At 33.9% G+C, this 11,893-nt stretch overlaps 1 protein-coding gene across 3 annotated transcripts; it reads left to right on the plus strand.

Annotated features, from left to right (window-relative positions):
• Positions 1-2,271: 2,271 nt before the first annotated feature.
• On the plus strand, positions 2,272-11,748 carry Esyt2 (extended synaptotagmin-like protein 2). Of its 3 annotated transcripts, none has more exons than XM_076434089.1 (17): positions 2,272-2,437; positions 4,022-4,431; positions 4,516-4,656; positions 4,830-4,906; positions 4,978-5,044; positions 5,156-5,301; positions 5,386-5,506; positions 5,808-5,978; positions 8,104-8,198; positions 8,865-8,913; positions 8,978-9,067; positions 9,142-9,228; positions 9,302-9,460; positions 9,527-9,679; positions 9,765-9,888; positions 9,963-10,236; positions 10,313-11,748. In XM_076434089.1, exons 2-17 carry the CDS (start codon positions 4,099-4,101, stop codon positions 10,638-10,640), a joined length of 2,415 nt encoding a protein of 804 aa, XP_076290204.1. In that variant the 5' UTR covers positions 2,272-2,437; positions 4,022-4,098; the 3' UTR covers positions 10,641-11,748. The 3 variants fall into 3 exon arrangements, with proteins under 3 accessions (XP_076290204.1, XP_076290205.1, XP_076290203.1); XM_076434090.1 differs by lacking the exons at positions 2,272-2,437; positions 8,104-8,198 and adding exons at positions 2,945-3,104; positions 6,548-6,633; XM_076434088.1 differs by lacking the exon at positions 2,272-2,437 and adding an exon at positions 2,945-3,104.
• Positions 11,749-11,893: the final 145 nt, after the last annotated feature.

Raw genomic sequence — 11,893 nt, forward strand, 5'->3', positions numbered from 1 at the left:
GGTCGACCTCCTGTGCGCGCATATGCCGAGCTAGTGTCGACCGTAGGACCAGAGTTTGGACATGGGCATGAGGTCGGCATCAGGTCGGCACGAATCGGCCGAATGTGCCTTTGTGGCAGCACTGTCGCACTGATGTACCGCATGCCGAATATCGTTTTACAGGTGAAACAAACAATTCCAATGCCGCTTTTGCAAAATTCACATGTTTTTCTATAAGCGAGGGTGAAACTAATATCCTAATCGCGATATGGAGCAACAAAAAATGAGTATACACATTCGGAGCTAATATCCCGTACATTACTACCGGGCCGGTATATAAGAGAAATTGGCGAAACTCGGTCGCTTCAAAAGTTGAATATTCTTCTATTGGCCTCGGGCGTCTAGAAAAATCAGATGGACAGTACTTATCGAGTACTGCCATTCGCGCGGAGATGATAAAATCATTTTTATTTATCATCTTTAAAATATAAGTGTATTCAATTAGTTGAAATTGAACTGTAAAGAAAATTGTACGGCAATGCAAATTTTAGATTATGTCTCTTGCAATCGATGCAGACAATTTTTATTTCGCATAAAGATCCGCAGTCTAGGAAAAATAACAAATGTGAGAAATAAATAAAATTTGTATTTTTTTTTTCGCCAATTTCTCTTATATACCGGCCCGGTAGTAATGTACGGGATATTAGCTCCGAATGTGTATACTCATTTTTTGTTGCTCCATATCGCGATTAGGATATTAGTTTCACCCTCGCTTATAGAAAAACATGTGAATTTTGCAAAAGCGGCATTGGAATTGTTTGTTTCACCTGTAAAACGATATTCGGCATGCGGTACATCAGTGCGACAGTGCTGCCACAAAGGCACATTCGGCCGATTCGTGCCGACCTGATGCCGACCTCATGCCCATGTCCAAACCCTGGTCCTACGGTCGTCCAAAATTAAGCCAATCGGGACTTGAGCACCTCCGAGCGTAGATTGGACAATGATTTGCCGATCTGTGCCCTAGGCACGGCTTGCCCAAGGCACGCCTGGTTAGCTGGGTTACTACCGGGCCGGTATATAAGAGAAATTGGCGAAAAAAAAAATACAAATTTTATTTATTTCTCACATTTGTTATTTTTCCTAGACTGCGGATCTTTATGCGAAATAAAAATTGTCTGCATCGATTGCAAGAGACATAATCTAAAATTTGCATTGCCGTACAATTTTCTTTACAGTTCAATTTCAACTAATTGAATACACTTATATTTTAAAGATGATAAATAAAAATGATTTTATCATCTCCGCGCGAATGGCAGTACTCGATAAGTACTGTCCATCTGATTTTTCTAGACGCCCGAGGCCAATAGAAGAATATTCAACTTTTGAAGCGACCGAGTTTCGCCAATTTCTCTTATATACCGGCCCGGTAGTAATGTACGGGATATTAGCTCCGAATGTGTATACTCATTTTTTGTTGCTCCATATCGCGATTAGGATATTAGTTTCACCCTCGCTTATAGAAAAACATGTGAATTTTGCAAAAGCGGCATTGGAATTGTTTGTTTCACCTGTAAAACGATATTCGGCATGCGGTACATCAGTGCGACAGTGCTGCCACAAAGGCACATTCGGCCGATTCGTGCCGACCTGATGCCGACCTCATGCCCATGTCCAAACTCTGGTCCTACGGTCGACACTAGCTCGGCATATGCGCGCACAGGAGGTCGACCAAATTTAGATTTTTGGTTGGCTGGGAATGTACGGGATATTAGCTCCGAATGTGTATACTCATTTTTTGTTGCTCCATATCGCGATTAGGATATTAGTTTCACCCTCGCTTATAGAAAAACATGTGAATTTTGCAAAAGCGGCATTGGAATTGTTTGTTTCACCTGTAAAACGATATTCGGCATGCGGTACATCAGTGCGACAGTGCTGCCACAAAGGCACATTCGGCCGATTCGTGCCGACCTGATGCCGACCTCATGCCCATGTCCAAACCCTGGTCCTACGGTCGTCCAAAATTAAGCCAATCGGGACTTGAGCACCTCCGAGCGTAGATTGGACAATGATTTGCCGATCTGTGCCCTAGGCACGGCTTGCCCAAGGCACGCCTGGTTAGCTGGGTAGGTTTTCCAAAAAATAAAGATGTACAAAACTGAACAGAATCAAATTTTTTTAAACGGAACCTTTTCAACGAATTTTTTAGCTAAAACAAAATCATATAGACTAAATAGTATGTAGTAAGCTTATCATTACTTTGTATCACAAATCGCAATCCTAATAAAAGCTTTACTTTTTTAAATAAAAGCCGTCGATATAGATTAAGTAAACGAGATAAGTTTTATATATATATATATTAACTGTGTGTTCTATGTTCTATCGAGCGATCGTTTTGCGTAGTAGAACTCATTTGTGCAACAGAAGGGGACAAAAGTAGGAATAATAGAAAAAGGTAAATTTGACGATCCTTCATGTAAATGGCAAATAATCTGCATTGTTTAGTCTGTATTATTGACACACGATGCTTTTTAGGATTCTAATAATTAGAATAGAGCTTTAAACATATATATATATGTATTAACAATTGAACTACTACTTTTATTAAAGAAAGAGCAACAGCAATATAACCTATATAATACATCGATCCTTGCACAAAATGCAATGGCGATTTTTGTGTTTGTATTCGAATTTAAATTTTAGTATAATTGTTTAATTAATGTATTACTATTACAGATATTTTAAGTATATAGTATTATTTATAAATGTCAACTATAATCAAACTATAGAACACACTTTTGTTGTATACAAAGTAAAAGACAAGTATGTAAAAGCAATCATACATTATTAGAGACTTTATTTTCAAATATAAACTTGATGTTTTTAGCGGCATTCGGGTTTTTTTTCCAGTAGTGTTAAGTTAGCTACTAATGCAGTTCTATTTATACATACACACACACATCTTCGCAAGTACGTATATGTACAGCATAGTTGTCACGTTCGTGACTCACTTCGAGAGATTCTATATTGCAATAATTGATTGGTCCGGAAAACATTCCATTATGCTTGCAGTCACAGTTACATCAAGTTATAAACAGTAAACGGTACAACTAAAAGTTAATGTAAGCATTATCCATAATACGAAATGTACTTATGCGTATATCTCAATTTTTTGCAGAACTAACAATGTTTCCGCAAACCTTAAAATTTGCATGCATTAGCTATTTACTTGCCTTTTTTCAAAATACTAATTTGAAAATCGTGTAATATACGTAATAATGCATATTCAAGGCATATACTCTGAAAGAAAACAAAATTACATAAACACTATTATTAGGCGTATTATCAAAAGTCTTCTTATCGTTGCTGCGAAAAATGGACGATTCATTTTTCGTAAAAATTTCTACGCCGCAAATAAACTACATATGTACGTATACATATGTAGATTGTATTCTTATGCAAACATAAATTTTACAAAAATAGAATTTCATTAGGATCTAGAAATATTTTGCTGAATAAAATTTACAGTATTTTAATATAGACACTGATGTAATCAAAATATTATTCCATGCACATTTTATTTTACATTTACCTTTATGTAAACAACTAGAATGCCCTTTTCTTTTTTATATAGTTGCATTTTGTTTAATCAGTGTAAAAAAGAGATCAGCTAGAGATAACAAATTTCAAGTATTCATTGTAACAGAAATATTTGAATTGAAAGTGTGTATACATATATGGATTTGATTAACTTATCTTATCTGTATTAAAGAAATTGATATTTGATCAAATAGTTGACATAAGAAGATGTGATCGATGAAGGAACTTTTTATGATTCATGTTTTAAGATCTGATCAATCTTTCGCGATAACTGCTACCCTTATTCTTAGTTCCGTCTTAATGCGATAAGATATGTGGAAACAACTTTGTAACAATGTTATTTATTATCGGAATTATTTTAATATATTTTTTAAATATTCTGTAATAAAATCTATTAAATGTGTATCTTTACAAACTAATGCGTAATTCTCTTTTACAGGATCAATGCAAGTAGATAAATTGTATCTAAGGTAAGGAAAAAATTATAAACTAAAATTTAATCATTATACCATACAAATGGAAGGCAAAAGCGAAGATAACAGTGTTTCCAAGCCAAACCCTTGGCCATACATGAATATAGGTTCACTGACCTTATCGTTTTTTACTAAATTGGCAACTGCTAGTATCATTTGGGGATGCGGATATTTCAATGTTAGTATAGCATGGTTGATCGCGCCCATTGCTTTAGCAGCATGGAAGACAGAACGAAGAAAAGACAACGAGTTAAAAGTAATTACTGCCAAGGCAAGCATAATGGCGAAAGAAAAAGAATTGATAATGAGTCGACTGGATGAATTGCCTTCTTGGGTTTATTTTCCTGATGTTGACAGAGCTGAATGGTTAAACAAAGTACGAAAACATTGTATCTCTCGAACATGTTCATCTGAAATATTCAATTTCTATTAATTTCAATTACTTTCTTCTCGACACAAGGTTCTCTATAAAGTTTGGCCAAATATTAATCACTTTGCTCGAGAGCTGTGCAAGCAAAGTATAGAACCAGCTATTGTTGAAAAATTGACAGAGTATAAAATAAAAGGATTCCAGTTTGACAGACTGGTTTTAGGTCGCATCGTAAGTGGATTTTAATATTTGATTCTAAATGCTTTCTATAGGTAAGAAGTCTTCAATAGGCATTAGAATATTTATAGATATTGTATAAGGTGCTTTAATGGAACAAGCAATGTTCTATAATCTCATGATTAATAATCTTACACAATACGATTAATTACTATGTATGTTTGCAGCCTTTGAAAATTTATGGAGTCAAAGCGTATGATAAAAACACTTCAAGGAATGAAGTAATACTTGATGCTGATGTTATGTATGCAATATTTTTAGTATTTTTTAATTACTGCTTATATTATCTATCTAATTATTTATTTAATACCATAGGTATGCTGGCGATTGTGATATTACCTTCTCTGTTGGAAATATAAAAGGCGGTATTAAGGACTTTCAGGTAAAAAGTTATAAGTAGAAAGCTGATCTTCATCTGTTTAGTTATAAGTATACTTTCGTTGTGTATTCAGCATTTCAAAAAATTAGCTCATAATTTATAATTATTTTTCAGATTCGTGGAATGATGAGAATAGTTATGAAACCATTGTTACCAGTTATGCCTATAGTTGGAGGTATACAAGCATTTTTCTTAAATCCTCCAGCTATTAATTTCAATTTAGTAGGAGTAGCAGATGTTCTTGACCTACCAGGATTTAAGTATGATCGATTACTTTGATTTACTTGAAACATGCTTGCCTTTTACAGAACGAAAATATGAACAATCCTATATTTTATTTACAGCGACATTTTAAGAAAGACAATAGTAGAACAAATAGCAGCTTTCGTTGTACTGCCAAATAAAATTGTTATACCTTTAAGCGAAGAGGTACCTGTTGAATCGTTGAAAATGCCTGAACCAGAGGTGAGACATGGCTGAGCGATTTCATTTTTCTTTTTTGTTTAAATAGACCACAATAAATGTAATTATTAGAAGTGTGCGGGAACCCGAAAATGTTGGGTCGCGACGGGTCGAGAATTTTGTTCGGAATTAGGACGGATTTCCGAAAATTTCGGAATCCCGGTGTTTTTGATCCCTGAAATTGCTTTAGGACCCGTCCGATCTTGGAAAAATTTCTCGACCTGCCCTACTCGATTTTTCCGTGTTCTCGCACATTTCTAGTAATTATACAAAAACTTTCATTATACATTTTGCTCCTGTGCAGGGAGTTTTACGAATACATGTAGTAGAAGCGAAGCATCTTATGAAAAAAGATATCAGTGTGTTGGGTAAAGGGAAGTCTGATCCATATGCGGTTATAAATGTTGGAGCACAAGAATTTAGGACGAAAACCATAGACAACACTGTGAACCCGAAATGGGATTTCTGGTGCGAGGTACGCATGACGCATTATCATAATAAATTAGACATTAATAGTATTGCATGTGCTTTGCTATAATTTCTTTTTATTGTAAGTCCATTAAAATTACAAGTACAGCATCTTTCAGATGGTAAGAAAGAACACCATTTATTCAAATAAAGCACATAATACAGTAGAGAGAGTAGATTAAAGTATAGGATATTTTCAAGTGCAAATTTAATTTTTCATTTTTTAAATGTAATTGTTACACACGAGACAACGGTAAACTGTTGATTTCTCACTTTCTTCTGTGCTTTTTTAGTTTTAATATGAAAATTGTCCACGGTCTTGTTTTAGTTGTAACATGTTCCTGATCTAACATTTACCACCGTGATTTACTGGAGATATAGCTTTTCCTAGTGAATCGGGTAAATTTATAATCTCGCCTGCGATTGCATAAAACATTGTTTTACTTGTAGTAGTGCAATATAGTTATTTGTTTCCGTGTATAGATCAGAAACATCTTAAATCGTGTCTATCTAATTTAATTTCATATTTTGGTATGTATGTGTGTATGTGATGTGCGATGTGTTATGTGGAATTAGTGTGCCGTCTCGTCGGCCATCGCTCAACAAATTACTGTGCTGCTGTGGGACTATGACGATACCAAGGGTGATGAAAGTCTTGGAAGGTATGAATTACGATGTTATCAATTTTTTCTACATTTTATGCCAGGTATAAAATTATCATGGAAAAAAGAACTGCCATCTTATATATTGTACATTGCATTGTTCTTTTATTAAGACATACAAAAATGATTAATAAAGCAATAATGTAGTAAAAAGAAATTGAAACAATTTTTCGAATCGATATGCTGTTTCAATATTGGTATTATTCATTAATATTTCAATAATATTACTATATTTAATGATCACCTACACTTTTTCACAATGTAACCGATTCATGTTAACATCATTAAGGCAGTCACTGTTATCTGTAAAATATTTGAGCATGTCGGTGTTGCTTTGGTTTACACCAGTATTATTTTATAATACATATTTTGGATTTATGAGTGTTGTCTGTATGTGTCACTTCACTGTGTGAGCAACCTAATGCTTCATCATAAGATTTCTAACAGTAGATAGAATAGGGTTTAGACTTATATTTCATTAATAATACATTCGTTTCTTTTAGTTGTTAGTATATTAATTTTGCAATCGATTTTATATTCATAGTCATTCTATGTAGCACATATGTATGCAGTAATAATAATTATAATTTTTAGTGAAATTGTAATTATCATTACTATACGAACGAAAGATTTATAAAGCATTATTTTGGTCTTTTATATTTTATATATACATCCTAATATTGGCACACAGGCTGTGATCTGCTCATGTATAATGCAGAAGGTTATGGTGTCTCTGTGGGATAGGGATGCAAACATTCCATGTGTTCAGAATGATGACTTCCTTGGCAGGTAGTTGATGTGTTTATGGAAAGTTGTAACACAATAATTAATACTTAACAGCAATTACGAATGGTGATCTACTAATTTCTGCACGCCTGCATTATGTTTATAAATCTTTCTTGCAATATCATAATATATCATTTTCAATTAATAATTTTTCTTTTTTATATATGTTAACTTTTAATAAAGTATTATGTTCAAATGTACATACATATAAATGTGCCATATGCTTAGTGGACCTTGTTTATTTATTGTTATATATATTAACTCTAGAAATACATCTTTATCATAGGCATTCACAATTTGTTGTTTATATATTTCTTTGCATTATATATTTTTCATCGTATTAAGGTGGTCCTTAGCTACAGGAGGTGTTTTTTATCTCCTCTATCTGAATCAGAAATATTATAGAACTTACTTTCTCTCAAAAATTTCATAAAAGATAAGGACTACCCTTGATGTAGCATATATTTTGGAAATTTTTACGTAACCACATTAATCGTTTGTTTGATGAATATTCTTGTTTCTTTTATAATTTAATCTTAGATGCGAAACGTTTAGTTTGATGTATTAATATGCTTTAATTTCGTTACGTTGGAATTTTGCTTTTAGTTTGTTTTTAGAGTTATGAGAGTGATTAGGTGACTGTAGTTGACAAATAAGAAACTAAACTAGATTGTATGATGACAGTTTATAGTGGATAAAAGCTTGGGGGCCTATTACAACAGAGTGGTTGCCCATCTCTTTGACAAAGACAACGCTGGTCAAGATGATCCACTTGGCAGGTATTGCTACTTGCAGCAAGTACATTTTTCCAGGAATAGAATGCATTTAAAGGTTCTTCTCTACATATAATTAGTTTAGAACAAACATACCTACTTAATAATTTCTTAGTTACTGTAGATCGCGCGCTTGAAAATTTTGATACTATGTACTTTGAAAAATGTAATTGTACTATATCAGTATGAGATGCATGTTAACAAGAGTTATTCACAAAACATGGCGAAGTTATACAGTTAAAAATTTCATGGAGTCTATGTGCCCTTTACAGATACAGTGAAACAAGAACTCATTGTCACCACATTACTCTTTTCATTTCGTTTTCAGTTCTATATTTCAAAGAAGCAAACTTTTATTAACGAGATAAAACGATTCTCTAGAGTGCTGCTTATATGACTATGAATGTATGTAATATAAAATCTATGGTGTTTACTTGCGGAATGAATAGCATGAACATTTTAAAGGAATTGCTTCTATTTATGTGGATGCTTCATAATTGCATGAAGCATGTAAAACACTCAGCATATCGATCATCAATCATATCTGCATATTCGTCACGGTGACGAGTGATAAGCTTTAATATAATATCAATTTTATATAAGCGTTACAAGCAGAATCAATTTTATTCTTACTAAATATACTGTTTTTTTTTTGGTGCTGTAATAATATAGAGCTAGTATCGAAGTCAGTCGAGTAAAGAAGAAAGGAACAATTGATACGGTAAGAAAAAAAAGATATTATTTATATTGCAGGAACAAACTTACAGTGATAACGAATTTTTTAGTGGGTCTCCTTAGAGCAAGCGAAACATGGCATGGTTCATCTACGATTAACGTGGCTTCAATTTTCCAAAAACGTCGCTGATCTAAAAGCTGTATGTATTATTAAAAAAGTACAATCTTAAATATTCGGAGAATATTGATATACATGTATCATTTTTATGCGTAGGCTTTGATTGAAACTCAAGAACTGCGAATAACATCGATGAGTACAGCTCTTCTCGTCCTTTACGTCGATTCAGCAAGAAATTTGCCAGTATGAATGCACAGTTTTTCTACTTAACATCAAATAAATCCTGGATTCGATTGCAAATCAATTTGAATTGTAGTGTGTTCGAGGAAATAAGCAACCTGACGTTTTTCTTGAGGCGAGTGTTGGAGGAGACAAGAAAAGAACAGCAACCCAGTTACGATCTTGTGATCCAGTATGGGAACAAGGATTCACGTTTTTAGTTAGCAACCCGGAAACTAGCATTTTACACATGAAGGTTTCAAAAAAATTCTAAAAACTAATTTTTCTCGTTGTTAACATGTTTTAACTTGTATATTTTTAGATTACAGATGAAAAGACTACTCTCGTTATAGGAGAAATGAATTATAACATCTCTTTGCTTCTGAAGGACAACAATCTTGAAATCACACAGCAGCCTCATGATTTGCAAATGGCTGAAGCTGACAGTAAACTAATATTGTCTATGTCTTTACGCGTACGTTTTCTTTCTGACTATGTAAATGTTTCAATTCAATGAGAACGTTATGTTATGGTTGTACATGTATATCTTTTATTCACAGATTTTGAAATATGATGAACCCGAACCTACTTCAGAAGAGGACGATGACGATCACGACATTACTCAGCTAAATAAACGAATTGAACGCCAAGAATCGAATATTAGCAATACGTTATCTTCTAGTCGTAAGTGTCATCTTAATTTATCTAAAAATTATTATATCTACTCCTTTGTCTGTAGCATAATGTTATTCTTTCAGTTCCACCTAGTCCGTTAAAAAGACAACCGTCAAAGGAATCGCTTAAGAGTAGTACTGGATCAGGCGCAGGCAATGCACCTGAAGAAACAGGTCCCACAAACGAAGAAGTAGTCGTTATTAATACCGCTTCATCGCTTACCGGAAGTCCACAATTACTTCATAGAAACCTAAGCGTAACGTCGTCGTCCGGCGAGGCTAAATTGGGACGAATACAATTGTCGTTACGTTACAGCGTCCAAAGGCAAAAGCTTATAGTCGTAGTACATAAGATAGCGTACGTAAATTGTGCACGTATATAAGAACTTGTAAGTTGCGTACGTTATTAATTGATTTCTTTCCTATTATTTTAGTAATTTACCTCTGCCTCATAACGATCCGTACAACATACCGGACCCGTACGTAAAGCTGTATCTATTGCCGGATCGTCATAAGGAAACCAAACGTAAAACAGCAGTGATGAAGGACAACTGCAACCCGATATTCGACGAGCAGTTTGAATATGTTGTTTCTCAAGGTGATCTGAATACCCGTAAATTGGAGATATCGGTATGCACCCAGAAAGGCTGGCTATCTGCTGGGAGCAAAGTTATGGGTCAGGTGCATGTAAATCTGAGTGAGATCGACGTCACAAAGTCTTTTACGAGCTGGTACGATCTGCAACCAGAGACTAAAGACTAGAAATTGAAGAAACGCAAGTGGAGATTCGCACAGTTGTTCACGTGTTTCTGAAAACTGTCTGTTTGCCGAATTTTCATAATGCAATCTCACTCGGAACGTCGAGTTCAAGTGAAGTGATCTGGAAAAAGAATCGCGAAACACAAATTTGCTATTTGGGACTTGACGAGATGTATGAAAGTATCAACAGTTATGTTTATTTATTTATACTTGGACCGTCCACTGTCGCTAAATGGTTTCGTTCCCGTATGATGCCATGTTGATCGTTTAATCTCAATTTCATATTATTTGTGCTTATAAAATTATTCTTTATGATAGCGAGTGCCATGGAGATATGATCTATTGCTACAGCGTGTTTATGTGATGTGCACAAGAATATATGCATAATACTGCTATCATACACATAATACTAGTTTAGACAGTTAAGGAATACGCGACTTAATATATTTTATATGAAAGTTTAATTAACGTTGAATTGTTATGTTGTTTTCTGTTTAACATTACAAACGCTGGATGTTTGATTTTCGCTTTTACTACGCTTAACTTTTACCGTACTTTATTACTAATTCTATAGCCGACGCATTTATATATCGTACGATATACTACTAATTTTATTATCTGTTAACGTAATTCTATGAGATCTGCACACATTATATATTATTATTATATAAGGAATATAATGATCAAAAATAGCGATCGAAGTTTATGGCTAGCATAAGCTGCTAAATGAAATTAATGTAACATATACATATACTATATATATGTTATGTTTATACAAGAGTTTTGCTATATTGTATATTACTATATATCTAATACATGAAGCAGAAAGTTTATATGTTTGTGTATTTATATCTGTTGTTTAAAAACTTTTGATTAGTAAACTTTAGTGTCACGAAATGTGCTTCGGCTCATTTTATCTGGCTGAGCCAAATTGTTGTGACTATTTTCAGCAATGTCCTTTCCTTACAGAGTTATCAGTTGCTAGGAGCTAACAAACGATGCCGAGTAAATCTACTGTTATATTCATGTTTTTTGCATACTGGTCAAAGATTGTACCAGTATAATGTTGCGAGTTATTATTGAAGATAATAAATAAATATACAGTTTTAAATTACAGTTCTTTCTTCTCCTATGTTTGCTTCGTGTAACTATCACCAAGGAAACAACGTCAGTAAATAGGGGTGTCTGATTCTTTTACGCCAATGTTAGGTTGTAAAAAGTGTTTGCCAGTTATTAATCCTTGATTTCCTGAGTTA

This window comes from Lasioglossum baleicum, chromosome 11, assembly GCF_051020765.1.
Source record: "Lasioglossum baleicum chromosome 11, iyLasBale1, whole genome shotgun sequence".
NCBI classification, from domain to species: Eukaryota; Metazoa; Arthropoda; class Insecta; order Hymenoptera; family Halictidae; genus Lasioglossum; species Lasioglossum baleicum.

Excerpts from the sequence above, each read along its gene's own strand:
- Esyt2 (XM_076434089.1), top strand. The coding sequence starts at position 4,099 with ATGGAAGGCAAAAGCGAAGATAACAGTGTTTCCAAGCCAAACCCTTGG. Across the intron at positions 5,045-5,155 it reads GCGGTATTAAGGACTTTCAG|ATTCGTGGAATGATGAGAAT; the intron begins GTAAAAAGTTAT and ends ATTATTTTTCAG. Across the intron at positions 5,979-8,103 it reads AATGGGATTTCTGGTGCGAG|TTTATAGTGGATAAAAGCTT; the intron begins GTACGCATGACG and ends GTATGATGACAG.